Source organism: Nesoenas mayeri (genome assembly GCF_963082525.1).
Source record: "Nesoenas mayeri genome assembly, chromosome: 15".
Classification (NCBI taxonomy): Eukaryota; Metazoa; Chordata; class Aves; order Columbiformes; family Columbidae; genus Nesoenas; species Nesoenas mayeri.
In genome coordinates this window covers 616074-631974 of record NC_137559.1, presented here as the reverse complement: position 1 = coordinate 631974, position 15901 = coordinate 616074, and the positions used below count along the sequence as shown (strand labels likewise).

The window sequence follows — 15901 nt, the reverse complement described above, 5'->3', positions numbered from 1 at the left end:
TGTAAAGCAAACGCCGTCAGCAGATAAGAAGCTTCTCTTACTAAGATGTGTAACAAATATTCAATATACATATAAGTTCATTAGCCTGTAACAAAATATCAGTGCATAATCAGTTATGGCAACATTTACAACTAAATTAGTTCTGTAATCCCAAAGCATTAATACTATATATTTCTTGTCTTCCTGTATAAAAGCATTCATTAACTCACATTTCCATCGCTCCGTTGTCCACCTTTGTGTGTAATAACTACAACTTCCATCCATTTACGAAGGTGTTGCTATAAAGAGAGGATAATTAGTGTTACTCTTCTAATTACACTGTTCCATTTTAGCAAATGACAGCATATGCTACAAGAAAAGCAAGAGGCAGAGATTGTTTTTCCCTTTGTTTCCTTCAAACAACAATTGGTTACTTTCATTCCCTCAGTGAAGAGTTCACTGCTGAACGTCCCGCCCATGCTCAAGAGGGCAGGGGTTACAACACATACGTTAAAGGCACAGGAATCTCAAGACTGATAAGCTTCCACTCGCGTAATGATTTCCTTGATACAAATGCATTTAAATATTTAAATATCCACTGCAAAAGGCTAAAGGACTCACATACACGGTTTAAAAACTGCAAATAAGGGCAATACCTTCCACCGCTTTATAAACCAAGAAAACAACAAAACAGACTTAGCCCACTAGGAAGCAGTGGCTGTTCCAAAAAGGTGGACCGGACGTGTTACAATCACATTAAACAGTTTGTAAATTTTTGTAAGTTATCAAGTTTTAGTAACCTTTTAATAAATGCTCTGTGTTCCCTCCACCCGCTGTACAGCCTGTAAGAGGCTGCAGAGATACGGTCATTTCAAACTGAGTCCATCTTTCTGAAACATCCTGTATTTTCAAGGGTTTCCTTAGCACATTGTGCTGCTGGCATTTGGCTTAAGGAGAAATTTGTCCAAGCAGACCTTAGCATAACTAGGTATGTCTTCCCTACAAAAGAACCTCTCCGAACCTTCTGGTTTAATAGCTCTTCAGGAATTAACTCAAAATGGTGAAACAAAAATCTTTTACTTCCAATATATACTTTGAGTCACTACTGAACTGTTCTTTGACGTTTCAACAATACAAATGTTAGCTAAGCTAAAGAGAAGTGCAATGGGCTTACCATCATCTGATCACAGAATTTATCATTAAAGGAGTTTGGAAAAAGTCTAGTGACAGATGTCAGTCGATTCACAACGTTCAGCGTCAGACTCCGATAGTCTCCCAACATCATCAGCAGCGGCCTCATGTGCGTATGGATTTGGTCAACTTCTATGGTAGCTCCTTCCAAGAACTGCAAGAAAGCAGAGGATGAAGATGCACATGGGGAGGGGAAAGACTTCTGTGCAAGTCCCTTTGATTTTTAAAACAAATTCTGCTGACTTGATTTTCCTTGTATTTTGTTCTTTCTGAACGCAATAGCTTAAACAATATTTATTGCTTGAAAAAGATACAGTGACAAGATGGATTCGGGAAGTATGTATTTCTGACGCACAGTAGGATACTCCATAAAGTAATCAAGCAGGAGATGTTAATTACAGACAGACTGAAGAACTGCCACAGCTATAAATTAAAAAGGCAGCTATGGACAAACCCTTAGATGCTGTTTTATTAAGAACTGCGCGTGAATCTGGCCAAAGCCAATAGAGCGGGTTTCTATGTTACAGTCTGGGTGCATCCTAAGTAACATAAAAGCTCAAGAGAATCTGGGGTAGGCAGCCAAAGAGAATATTTACTGCCATAACTGAACCTCTGTGGGCATGGGCTGATCACAGGAACAAAATCAGAAAAAACATGTATCAAATGCATAGGCCAGAACAAGGCTCATCTGCCCCCCCTTACCTCTCAGCCCAGCTGCACTGGCAGCAGCCAGGAATGACAAGTACAGTCCCTCTCACGGCTCAAGTGACATGAAAACCCTAAACAAACGCAAACCACCCGTATCACTACGGTTACATCCCCTGTTACATGCCAGTCAATCCGCACATCATTACAAAGAAACTATTGTTATTACCACTTTCTATATTTAGAAGAATGGTATTAAAATCTTGCTGAATCAGAACTAGGCATATCTACTGGACTGCAAATCACGACGAGAGAATATCCATTTCCCTGCCCTTCCAGCTCTTTTACTTGACAGCCTGGAGCCCGCCGAGCAGCCAGCGCAGCAGCAGCAGGCACGGACAGCAGCCCCGACCTCGGCCCGCTCCTCGGGAGCTGCCAGCCCCGCACGCACAGCCCGGCTCTGCTCCGCTGCGCTGTGCCAAAGCCAGCCCTGGGGTCTCTACCACATCTCTCAGCAACAGAGACATGAGAAAAGCTGGTCCAATAGAGCCAGGCACGCACACTTGCGAAACTGCTGGGAAGTACTGACACTGTTTATTTAGGAGCTATCTTCACAAAGAACAGACAGGCAAAAGACCAGACAGACAGACAGACAGAAAGACTTGCCATGGTCCTTGGCAAAGAGCTTATAACACGTAATTTCAACCAGAAGAAATTTTTATGGCTAAGTTCAAAACCCCAAAAAGCACATCTGAGAGAAACATAATTACATTGGTGTCACTAACAAAAACTGAGCAGAGCCGCCGTTATCTTCTGTGGAGAACTTCCCAAGCAGCTTTGTAACAAGGAAGTTCAGCAGAGACAAACAGCGTGGAGAGCAACACTGGAACCCACTCACCTTCCTCATGCACGCTTCTCCTGCCTCCTGCAGCTCGTTATTTGTTGAATTAAGTGCCTTGAAAAGTGCAGCAATGATTTTCTCTCTTGACTGAGGCAAGTAATTGCAGGCAGCTAGAGCATCTGCAAATATCAAAGGAAATTGGTTCTCTTTGTTAACTCCATTTCAAAGGAGAGGGGAAAAACCTAATTCTACATTTCTGCTCTTCAAGTTTCTTTTATTTCATCTTAAATTACAGATGCTTTGCCAAAAGCAACAGGCACCATAAACCAGTAAAAGAATGGAAAATCTATGAACAGCCTTCTAAAGTTCTCCTAATGCTATATAACGTAATTAGACTAAAAATATTTCGGGTTCATTTCAGAAACTAAACCCTAGTCATTAAGAAGCAGCAATGTTTTCCCATTATTCCCCGTTAAGCTGTGACCTCTAGAGCAGCGCCAGCCTCCACGCGGCCAGGCTGCCTGCTGCTCTCGGCCACGAGACCACCCGCTGCTCGCAGGGACACCCACCCACCTCACGTTTTGTTTAGGAAGCTCTACGTACTTAAGGCTGCAATCCGAAGAGGCACCAGTGACGGAAGACTCTTGTAACACGGTAGTTTCATTAAGGCGGTATCTTCAGCCTCACACAAATTCAGCAACTAGGGGAAAAAAATCAGCGATCATTTTAGCACAGCATCGTGAAGGATGTTTGAAACGGTGTTATCAGTGACCTTCCGAGTGCTGTTTTCTCAAAGAGCCAACTTTATGCGGCACACCAGCCAACCTCCAAATTCCACCAACAGGCAAAATTTCTACTCAAAATTAGCGTCTAAGCTCCCACGGAGAGCAGTGGTCAGTCAGAGGCAAGAGAGCCCATTAGCACTGCCACCGAAGAAAAGCCATGCAAAAATTAACCATTTTGCATTTTATTGGCCAATATCTATCTGGTCTATTTGCAAACAGGCTGCTCATACGATAGAAAAAAGTCTACAGAGAAGCTTGCTGCCTGAATGGCAGCGACAACACTGAAATTATCGAGGGAAGAGGGAAAAGAACAGGCAGAGATTAATATGGAAAAAATGTGCTGAAAATGTCAATGATTCTAATGCTCACGAGTCTCTTCCCAGGGGAACAACTCTTTCCTACAGAGCTCTCCTCTTTAACGCTGAGTATTTTCACTGCATCTATATGGGTTTTGTTTGACAACACCGAACAGGTTGAAACAAAGTTCTGTGAGTTAATACTGTCCAGATTGCACCTATACGCTAGTAAGACCTTCGCAATGCCAACACGTCACTCCCACCTCTACAGACATCTTGGATCTACAGCACTTTGGTTTGTCCTAAGGAAAGAAACAGAGGATCCTCTGCATTGACAACTATACCCCACCCCTGCCTCGGAATCACAACTACTGTTGCTATCAAACACCTTCAGCACTTACAGTTGGACAAGACAGGCAGGAAACTAAGGAACTGGACAGTTCCTCTACATTAAATCTACACGCTTATTTCATACCTGATTTTACTCAAACTGTTAGGGACTCAAAAATTTAGCAAACAATATTTACGTTTTGGTGGTAAAGAAATTTATTAACAGATACATTGTGCACTAAATAAGAAAGTCAGGCCTACTAAACCAGGAGTAGACTACCAAAGCTCATTTAATATGCTTCAAACACATTGGAATATTCTGCTGAGCTCGGAGCTCTTAGGCGGGAGGTAAAGGCAGACCGCAGCTCGCATTTCAGAGCTAAGTTCTCACATTGTGGTGAAAGTTTAAATTGCACACAGAAAATGTGCACTTTCAACAATGAGAGTTCCAACGCCATCACTACTTAAGTAGCTACGTTCAAATACAACAATATTGAAAAGAAAGTACCTCTGTGTAGAAAACCTTGTGTTCCACGACATTTAGATCCATTGTAAACAAGCGGGGCTGCAGGGTTGTGCAAAATGTATTTCCCTCCATCAGGCCAATCTGTGCGTTTGCAGGTTGGTGTCTAAGCAAATGCTTTTTAGGAGGAACCATGTCTTGGAGAACCTACACAATGTAATTTAGATTTCTTAATTAGCAGCCTATTCAAATGACCCCACAGAGCTGGTCACTAAGACATCATCAGTCATTGCCGCACGTTCCTGTCCGTACATCTTTGCACATCACTAAGCAAGAACAGGATTTCTCTGAACTGATTTAATTCACAAGCAGTTAGCACATCAACTCAGTATCTGTAATTTTTACATATTATCTATGATATTTAGTAACTTCACATCATGTTTCTTTGTCTTTCAAGAGAATGAACGCTACAAGCTCTAAGGAGTAACGTGCAAAAAGCTATTTCAAGCACCTTTGATCTTTAAAGTCTCTTTCTAGATAGGGAAAGGCATAGCAACATGCCTCATATTTAGAGAATAACACAAAGATGAGGTTCAAAATGCATTGTCTACCTGGCCTAGCCTATGTGTGACTGGTGGTAGAATGATCAGCCAGTTTCAAAGTAAACCAAGCTGCAGACACTATAAATACTGGCTAAGCAGTCAGGCACAGCCTCTATGAACCTCTACAGCACTCCAGCCACAGTGTATTTCAGAACAACAGAACCAGCCGATGACAAATATGTGCTATCAAAGCACTAAGAAGTTAATTCATTCATGTGGGAAACTGTACTTGGAAAAGCATTTTGCAAATCCAAACTGGTAAACAACTTTAAACTCGCTTTCCGTAAATATTTCTGCTCACCTCCTTATGTGGCTCCATAATGACCGTGACACTTTTTCCTGTGACCTGTGCAAGCACCTGCAAGGAATGCATGGCCTGTTTCCTCACAGTGGAGTTCGGGGAGGTCACTTCTCGAACCAGGTCGTGCGTGACGTGGTGGAAAGACTTCTCCTGCGCTGCCAGAATTTCTTCTGTTTTTTCTTCATCTTTTAGAGGCGTTGCGCATCTAATCAGAAGCTGTTCTAACGTGGTCTTTGCCATAGCAACTGCTCCATTGGAAACCTAAGGTATCATAGATGATTTTTATGAAATGAAGATCACAAATTACACGCTACCCATCAACAAACTGAGCACTTGATGTGGATGAACTGCAGATATGATACATTCTGAAGCTAAGCAGCATCAAGATTAGCAAGAGTACAATCTGCGTCGATTTAAGAACACAAATTGATTTCCCTCACGCTATTTGATATAATCCATTCATTAAATACCTCTCCAGTTAGATCCATCATGACAAAGAGAAGCGCCTTCAGGAAAGTCTGCTGGTTCTGGAGGACCCAAATTAGTGGCAGTCGTTCCATAAGAAATTTAATCGACACGACACCTCCTAGCTTGGCATACCAGGCCTGTTCATAACAGCAAGCACACAAACGTTCCACGATGTACGAAAACAAAGGAAGCTGGCAAGCCTGGAAACAAAGGAACGTATCAGTTTGCTGGTTTCAGCTCAGTGGTAGACTCCAACATTTTAGAAGCAAAGTTGCATTGGCTGAACTAGATGATTTAAATATATTTTTAAAAGAAAAAAAAATTAAAAAAATATATATATATTACCCTTTCCTTCGAACCCAAGATAATGCTCGCAACATCAAATATCACTGCCAGAGCCACCTCTCCTATTTTGCAGAGCTCCTTCTCCTCGTACGCCATGCAGATGGCTATGGCGTCAATAAGCACCAAGGGGTCCATGCCTTTCGACCCGTTTTCTTCGCTGTGGAACATGGCTGTGCTGGGCTGGCTGCCCACCTGATAGCACTGCAGCAAGAACGGACCTGCAATCCGTGGTGAAGAGGAAAGGAGAGGGGAAACAACATAAAACAAGGGATATTTCAACAAACATATTTCAATCAGATTTTACTGCTCCTCTGACTAGCTCATGGCAAAACCAGTAAGCACGGTGTCTATTTGTATACAAACGGATTTAAGGCATTCTTCACTCTTCGAAGAAAAAAAGATTACATCTACTTGCATATTTCCTTCTATGCACTAGACTATGCACTGCAAGAAGTTTTAATTAAAATGAAGAATCGTAAAAAATCAAGTTCCATTAATGTGACAAGGAAGAGTGACACACTTATAGTGTGCCTGTTCCCACACTTGTCATACAGTCCAACCCCAAACAAGAGATTTTCTTCATAGACAGAAGACACCGCAGTGCTCTGGTGTCTCCTCAGCTCCCCTGATGGTCCTTCAGAACCACGAGGGGAACCAAACAAATTCAATAGGATCTGCAAAAAGAACTGTGTCTATCGAGCCACAAAAATGCTCTGGAAATATAAACTGTCCCAAGCTGTAATTATTTCATTGGCTGTAGCACTTATAAAGTATTATAAGGTGATCGATTGTTTTTCAACACTTGCTCCATAATTTTTCACTGCTCAAAAGAATTAAAACTTAAGTCAGCCATCAAACAAAACCCAACCCATCTAGCCAGAAGCAAGCGCAGTACCATGACTTTCATAAAACAAATGACTACTAGAAGCACACAAAGCTCCCCGCGCCCTCGTGCTGCGCCGCACTCACCGCACTGCTGAGCCACGGCCACCATGGTGTAGTGGCGGATCAGGCTGGCCACGAAGGGCAGCGCGCTGGGCCGCAGGTCTTTGATGACGGCCGACATGAACGCGCCCGTCAGCGCCTGCTCAAACGTCTTCCGGGCCGGAGTGTCCTGAGCTTTGTACCGATGCGAGATAATCACGCTGGGAATGGACTTCTCAGTAAAGCTGAAAGACAAAGTTCATTATAATCCGTAGCTGCAGTACCAGCTCCTCAGCCATGAGCACTGTCAAGTACTTGATTTAAAGTTTGCTGTGGATGTCTAACTCCTCCTCCCGCTCCTGTTTCCCCCTCACTTCAACAGAGCTACACCAGTTCACTCGGTCCATACTAATTTTGTCAACCCCTGGTCTCAGCCATGATGGATAGCTCCATTTCATCGGGAACATTTAAAGCCAGTGGCTCACAAGAAGCCACATACATTACAAATAACAGGCACACAGGCATCACGTGCAACTCAATTACAGAATGTCATTTTCAATATTTTAACATTTTCCCCCTTTTTTAAAATGACATTTGATTTTAACCTCGAAAGATTGAAACATTATTTATCAAATCACTGCCCAACAAAACCTATTCATGGCAAAGCTATACTTACGTTCGGTCTAACAAGTCCATATTATAAAAGCTACAATACTCTTTAGCTACATTTACTATGCCGAAGTTGTCTAGAAGCGATACACCCATTACGTACCAATGACTGACACTGTAAAAGATGTGAAACTTATCAACAGAAAGCCCCCACGCTGAGACAAAGGCGGGTTACGTGTGTGACTATGCTCTAGTGCAGTCGCTAAATGAAACTCAACTTAGTATCTCACTTTAGTAAAAAGTCAGATGTACATACAAAAATCACAATCTAAGTTCATCTTCAAAATACAATGAAGCACCAAAACATTCCAACTACTTAAATATACTAAACTAAAAGTAATTTTTAAAATGTCTGATTATATGTAACAGATTATACATTGGACTGCTATTAGGAAAAGCGAAAGTATGAAAAATGAACACGTCACTGGCATCAAATAATATGATGACCAAATTCCTCTTCCTGGAAAGTCTTGCATCAATTTAAAAGAAAGCAGGATAAACCAGTAGGTAAAACACCCCATGAAGAATACATTGCCAGACAAACCATTGGCTCTAAATTAGGTTGTTCTGAAAACACTATAAATTTTACATACACATTTATGTTTAAAGAATTGTCATACTTGGGATGTGCAAGAAGTTGGTATAACGCATGTTTGTTGTCATCCAGGCTCATCATAGCTACTAAAAAACACTTGATCACTTCCCACGCTTGCCTCCGGTAATAGGGCTCCGTGTTGGCGCTCTTCAAACAGTCCAGAGCAGTCTCGATCGCCTAGAATGAAAAAAAGACGGCAACCAAACACTTCTTGCTCTTCATATTCACAATAAGGTGACTAATCAAGGGAACAGTATCTTTAACACATATTAAAAGTAACTTTAAAAGTATGTACAATTTGAACTACCTAAATTAAGAAATACAGAGAAAGCCTGAGAGAGCAGACTTGAAACTGTTACGGTATTTTATAAATGCGAAGTTTTACAGCAGATACATTGATTTTCAGAGTCCGAAAGCAGCCGAAGCCCTGAGTGAGGTACAGCCCCATTCTCCCCTGAGTGAGGTACAGCCCCATTCTCTCCTCCCTCAAGGAAAGCTGCCTCACCTTCCTCTCCAGCAATAACCGCTATTGCTAGTCCCTAGATACCGCAGTTAGACCATGCATTTATACACATATCTAAATGGTACCCAAAATGCTCTTCCTAGCACAGCAAATAAGCTATGCCCTTACCTTTTCCATCGGGAGCTGAATGGATGCTTTACAGTCTGAAAATTCAATTGTAATACTGGGTCCTTGGATTTCCGTGACTACATACTGTAGTTTCTGTGACTCCTTTAGCATCTTCCTGTTACTTCCACCAAATTTACCAAGTACGCGATACGCCACGTGGGAAATGCTGTCTGCAGGATTGCGCAGCGTGCGCCACAGAGCCTGCAAGAGTTGTAAACGGTACGTGGTCTGACCAGCCGCACTTCAACATTTTTCCAGTTAGAATGTAAAAAAACGTCAAGGGAAAGACTCTTTCTTGTATCTCGGTAATCAGCCCTGCATAACTTCCAGAAATACTCACCTGCCCTGAATATAAGAAGTCTCAGTTTGCAATGGTTCTACTGCTTTGCAACAAAGTTGTCCTAAATGCAGTTTTAGATTAGATTAATGTGATCAGCTACAAAACCTTTGCCCCACTGCAATGTGATTTCATGGTTATGGCTCAGAGTAGATGAACATTAGGAATTAAAAATAGAAAAGGCCAGTTAAGGCTGAAGGGAATTAACCCCAAAGAGCTAGTTTGGAAATACAAAGAATAAATGTTACATTTAAAGGATAAAGTATCTGCAAGCACTGTATTAGGGGAAAAGGCTACACTAAAAACATGCTTCCAAATTTCAACCACACCATCTTCACTGTACACATAAGACTTCATGCAGCTGTCAGTCGTGATACGCTGAAGGCATTTAGTGTTCTTGTTTTGAAAAAGTTAACAAAGGTTAATCATTTTCTGTACTGATTCAACTTACACGTAGCAATATTCTTGCGACTGAGTCACAAATCTTAACTTTAACCCTTTGAGAGCGGGTACAGGAAAAGTGATTAAATCACTTTTAAATTTTTCAGAGGTTTCAGTTTAACAAGACACCACCAGCTGGCCTTTTACATACAAATCAGACGGGTATGGTTCTCATGACAGACTTTTCCAGCTTTTATAACCAAAAGGTTCACCTAAGTTTCTAGCAGTCCTTGGCAAATCAATGACCTCGTGCGGTCTGACGGGAAACAAGCCGTGTACCTGCATCAGCTCAGCTCGAACGGGCTGGATGTGATCGTACAGGAAGTCCGGCTGCAGGTTGTCCACGCACAGCTCCAGGGTGCGCAGGCCCTGGCTCACCAGGGTCTGGGAGCCATTGAGAGCCGACACCAGCGGGTCCATCAGCATGGGCAGGTAGGGCAGCAAGGAGCTCAGCCGCACCGGCACCGTCAGGCACAGCTCCACAAACAAGTCCTTCATGTGCTGTTTGTGAAGGCCGCTTTGCAGCATGTTCAGTCCTGAAAATCATCGACAAGTTACACAATGAAAGGCAAAAGTCTGCAGTTTGTTGATGAAAACTGCTATTTCCTAAATTCAGCATAACCTCACATTTTTTAATTCTGTAAAGTTTAGATCTCTGTAAATAACATATTTACAAAATATAATACTGTTCATAATGATATATCTACGGATTTTATGCAGTTAATGCTTTTGTAGGTACATGCATATCCAAAATAAAGAAACTAGCTATGCATATTCTCAAATTTAACGTAAGACTCAATAAAGCAGCATTTGAATACCAGAAAAAGATAATTTGACTCAAACCTCATCTTTGTATCAATAAAAAAAACCCTCCACACAGAACAAATGTTTTTTAAAATACCTGGAATCCTGAAAAGGAACATTAAATCAGTTCAAATATATTCACTCTCCCGTACAGACTAAACATACTCCTCAACTTCTTTTTCTCCCCATCAACATCTCATGTATTCCGTAAACACTTCTATGCTGACCTGTATTCCACACAATGATTTATAGACAGCATACATATCTGCTAACTACAACTAAAATTGCCCCTACGGCTGTAGATGGAAACACAGGATTCCACGTTTCTGGAATTGTTCCCATCAGCCTGTCCTTCGGTTCAAGTAGCTCTCCACGTTTCCTTGTTCATCCTCAGTATCTCTCGAACACAGTTCTTGCAGGCACAAATGTGCAATTAATCAAACTGATTGTTATTCCCATTTCTTTTTGCAAACTGACACCACTTGCGCTTGTATTTATCACACAGCTGCAGGTGCACACACGTGCCCTCAACTGCACGACCACCAGAGCTTCTCGGAAATGACAGTGATGGCCTGGCAACCTTCCTTCTCCTAGTCCTGTCCCTGGGCGCTTTAAGCTAACAAAGCTCCCCAGAGCCAAAAACAGCACGTGAAAGAAGCAAAAAACCTCCAACAGCCCCCAATGAAAAACAAACAGCAGAAATTGTGAAGCAGCCAAAACTATGGAGCCTGGAGCAGCTGGGAGAAAATTAAAATAACCCACATTAAAGATATTTCATCAACCGCTAAGCTCAAAATCAGAAGTTGCTTATCAGAGTCAGGGCTTTTGTTCGTTTTTCAAATGACATAACATAACCTCATTAGTACCATTTACATTAAAAGATGGGACACGGGCTGGAGAAGGAAGGCACTGTTCTACCTTGCAGCAGGTTCGGTAACAGCGGCAAGAACTCCTGATACAACAGATCGTGGCTGCCTCCCCCGATGGACCTGAACAGGGCTCTGAGCAGCAGGAAGTAGTTGTAGGGCTCTTTGGCAGTCTGTGCAAGTTCCATAGAGCTGTTCACAATCTTGTGCAAATGTGGCTATAAAAAAAAAAGCCTGACGATTAATAAAGTATCCATTTTATCATCATCATGTACAGGAGTTTAGCAAGTGACAAGAGGCTCAGATCAAAAACCTTCAGCTATTCCAAGTACCCTGATGCCACACTGATCTTATACCACCGCTCAAGAACTGTTCTAAAGTAAATCTGTATTGGAACAGTATCAGAACCCAGAGCATTCTTTGGTAATTAAACCCTGCTTCCATATTAGCCAAATGATGGAGTCTGCTTGCTGCTCCAAGCAGGAACTTGATCAAAACAAAAAACCTTCTACAAATTTGACACAAGGAAAAAAGCTTTTGCTCCGCAGAGCCCAGGATGAGTAGCAGAAATGACAAGTGTCAGAACCCCCAGAGACAGCTCACAACACTCTGTTCCTCCTGATCAGCTTCAGCACTCCTTCTTAGTTGCTGTGGGTGCCAAAATCTCACTTGTAAAGCAGACTTGTAAAAGCAGAAAACGGTTACAGCACTGGGGGCCTGTCTGGAGCAGAGGACACTACAGCTGGCAGGAATCCTTACAATTAGCTGATAAATACAAGGATTCCCACAGACCAGGGACAAACTAGGACACATTCTGCATTTTCTACATTGCTATGCAAACGCTGCAAATAGCCTTCATCATTCAGTTCTATTGTCTTCCCAAGGCCCACATCATCAGTCCTGCAGAAACAAAATCCTAACAGAAGCATGAAACCGTGCAGGTCGTAAATCACACTCTTTGAATTGGATCCCCAGCTTATGAAACCCAAAGGACCTTGATTCTGATGACAAATGAGAAGAATTTGAGCAAGATTATACGTATATTGCTTCATATCACTTACAAATATTACTTCATATCACTTTTATCTTTCAAAGAATCTCAAAAACTAGTAGGCCCTACTCTGTTCTACCCAGAAAACTGAGCGAACGCTGCTGCAGCAAGTAGTTAAGCACAGAAACCACTATCACACAGTCACCTCTATCAAACTGCTGTTTATTCACAGGTAGAAAGAAGATAAATGGAAAGAAATTAAGAGAGAAAAAGCAGCATTCAATCAATGCTTTTCTGGATATAGGCAGCTTTCACTTGGACGAGAAGAGCACACTCCTGCTTCAAGCTCACTGCTAAACCCACTGAATATTGAGATGATCTCATCAACAGAAATAGATCTTTGGAATACATAGACAACGTGCTGTCGGTAGGAAAACCTGCATTCCTTAACCCAGACGTGTCAAGGGCACAGAAACACCTAACTCAAGAGCTGCGTGCCACTGAATGTGACACAAACAAACAAGATTCAGCAACACACCAAAAAGTTATTCCAGCCTAAGCAAAAGTCTTAAATTAATATGGAAACAAGAGGAAAAATATGCAGAAGATATGCGTATCCTGAGCAAAGAGTGACACGGGTTCATGGCAGCTCTGATCAGACCACAAGCGCGCATCAGCCATTTATACTCAGAATTAGTACATCACTTTGTAGTTTCAAATATGAAGGAAACATTCACAGAAACCACTCTGATAAATAACGCAATGTGCTTGGCATTTGGAACAAATGGAGATGTATCACCAGTAGTGGTTCAAACACGAAAAGACTCCCAAATGTTAGCGTGAAACTCTCACATTTCTTCAGGCACCCAAAGAACGTACCAGGAGTCAAAACAGGTTTTTTTGGTTTTTAACACCAAGGACCTTTACCTTCAGCATTTGTTCATTTTCAGCTGCAAAGAGTGAAACTGAGCCAAAGACTAACTTGAACAGCTTGAGATACAGATTGGAGAGCTCCACGTTGGAGCCCATTTCTGGCAGCCGATCCAGAAGATACTCCACCAGAATCGTGGCGAAGAGGGCAGAGGTAGTTGGGTTTGCCAGGAAGGAATTGGCAACAATCTGAAAAAGGAAACCACAGAGTTACTGTTGCTGTAACAAAAAGAACAGAGGGAGAAACACGCTACCCATTTAAAACAAAACACTCAGACAAATTTCTTCCCCTATCTCCACTGCTACCCCAGCGGTTCAGCTTATCCTCAGCCGAAAACAACCATGCATATCATTTAAAATTAAACTTTAAACTTAAATACTTAAATGCATATTATAGGACTTGTCTTCCGGAAAACAGTAGAACATTAATGCAAGAACCTGAACAAAATAAGAACTCCACCATGTTCAATACTTTTCAAGAATAAAGCCCATTCACATATTCTAGACTGAAATGCTGGCGTTTGTGTTGCATCACTTTGGAAAGCTTTTGAAAAGCCATTTTTACAAAAGATTCTTATCAACTGCTTCAAATCTCGCATTCATTTCACCAGCATTATTTGTAATTCCACTCCAGCCTCAGGTACCTCAAGGCACAAGCTATTCCTACAAGCAGTTTACTATCAACTGAAAAAGTAAACCAACTCATAATACCTGAAGAGCGTAGTTCTTGGAGATTCTCTCCACCATATACGGAACAGTAGTTTGAAAGATTTCTTTAAAAGTTAAAGGATTCATCATTGTGAACACACCAGCGAAATGCTCCAGAACCTCCTTTTCCTCTTTCATTCTGACTGTCTGGCAGTTTGCTACTCGAACATACGTCTGTCCGTTCCCGGCTATCTGCACCTACAGCAAGTCAAAAAATGTGCCTATCGATTAAAGAACTCGAGCAATTTGATCACTATTCTTAAAGTACCTTTTGAAAAAAAACACCCGAGATTTTCACATGCAAGCCCCATACAATTCGAATTTGGGCACAAGAGCCAATAGTGACAACAAAAATATTAAAACAGAGTGTTTTCAGCATGGATTTTAGAACCATGAAGTCAGGAGTGGAAGAAGACAAGAGCAGGAGATATCACAGTGTATTTGTGAAGCTACTAGATTCCAAATCACACCAATTTACATTTCATTAGTATTTTGTGTAACTACAAATAATCTTTATTAAAATACCTAACACACAGTAACTGTATACATAAAAGTGCTATGTGGCCAGGTTACATACCTGATATATATCTAAAGCTTGCATTGCATATTTTACCAGTTTTATATAGATTTGAGTCTCCTTAGGTTGCAATTGCTTATTGGGAATAAATTGTGCTTCTGAAAGAAGAGAAAGAACAAGACATTTGTTAACCATTAAAAATACTATTTGCTTTCATGCTAGAGAGTTTTCATTGTAGAATCACAAAAAATAAATGCAAGTAAATATGACGCAGTTTTACCGCCAGGAGCTTTGCAGGATGTTATGCCCCATGTGATTGTCTTGACGCCACAGACCAAAGTCTTGACCAAGCTCCGGCAATCCGTGACCTGAAACGTCTGCTTATCCTCTTTCTCTTTATCGCCCTGCTTTTCAAACACGGGCACCGGCGCGGGGGCCACCGGCGTGGCTGGGGCGGGGGACGGAACCGCAACGGGCGCCGCGCTGGCCGCGGTGGGTACCCCAGGGAGCGCGGCGTCCGCAGCCCCGAGCTCAGACTGCGGCTTGCACTTCTTGAAAATGACAGACAGCTGGTACCGTGCTATGGTGTGGAACTTCAGAACAAAGACCTGCGGCACAAAGAGCAAAGGAAATGGAAGAGCGGGGATGGGGAAGAAAAGAGCAAGGACATTTCTTCTTCCAAAATTATTCTAAATTTAATAATACTAATACTTTGGCATACTGAGATCAATACAACGTACACCTAAGCATTTCCAAAGTCATCAAATGACAGTAAACATCTCAAGTGCAACACGAACTAGTTTGCTTACTTTTAACAAGCTCCAAAAGTCAAAATACTTGCTGAAACTTAGTAAAGACATGTTGCAAAAGGTTCCAGTCTAAAATTTTCTGTACTTCCCAGATTTTAAAGTCGAGATTTAATGGGCTTGCTCAGGTATTTCCCCACTAGCACTGGTTCTGTAAGCTCCCTTCTTGCCTAGATGTAGCTTCTCTGAATTAACATATTACTATAAACATTAATTTAATAAACGAATGATCGAACAACTGTGCTACAATACAGATCTTTTTTCAAAGTATCAAAAAAAAGCGTAAGTTGATTTGGAAGACAAACCCTACTAGAAAGCTGCTTCGGTTTGAGAAGTGTGGAATAAAGGACCCAATGCAATGCAGAACATGGACATTTTTCACTTGCACCACCACTTGTAATTGTATTTCGGATGAAAGCCATTCCCTGAACTACTG

General features: G+C 41.7%; 1 protein-coding gene across 1 annotated transcript in view; it reads right to left on the bottom strand.

Moving 5' to 3' along the window:
• TRRAP (transformation/transcription domain associated protein) overlaps positions 1-15901 on the bottom strand; it is a 70978-nt gene that overhangs the window by 44539 nt on the left and 10538 nt on the right. The window contains exons 15-31 of the mRNA XM_080354043.1: positions 14940-15267; positions 14720-14817; positions 14146-14340; positions 13432-13623; positions 11566-11731; positions 10123-10379; positions 9066-9266; positions 8460-8611; positions 7216-7415; positions 6247-6464; positions 5904-6101; positions 5434-5694; positions 4576-4737; positions 3260-3356; positions 2714-2835; positions 1154-1324; positions 210-278 (exon numbers count right to left, since the gene is read on the bottom strand). Of these exons, the coding sequence (XP_080210169.1) occupies positions 210-278; positions 1154-1324; positions 2714-2835; positions 3260-3356; positions 4576-4737; positions 5434-5694; positions 5904-6101; positions 6247-6464; positions 7216-7415; positions 8460-8611; positions 9066-9266; positions 10123-10379; positions 11566-11731; positions 13432-13623; positions 14146-14340; positions 14720-14817; positions 14940-15267 (3087 nt within the window). The remainder of the gene's footprint in view (positions 1-209; positions 279-1153; positions 1325-2713; positions 2836-3259; positions 3357-4575; positions 4738-5433; positions 5695-5903; positions 6102-6246; positions 6465-7215; positions 7416-8459; positions 8612-9065; positions 9267-10122; positions 10380-11565; positions 11732-13431; positions 13624-14145; positions 14341-14719; positions 14818-14939; positions 15268-15901) is intronic.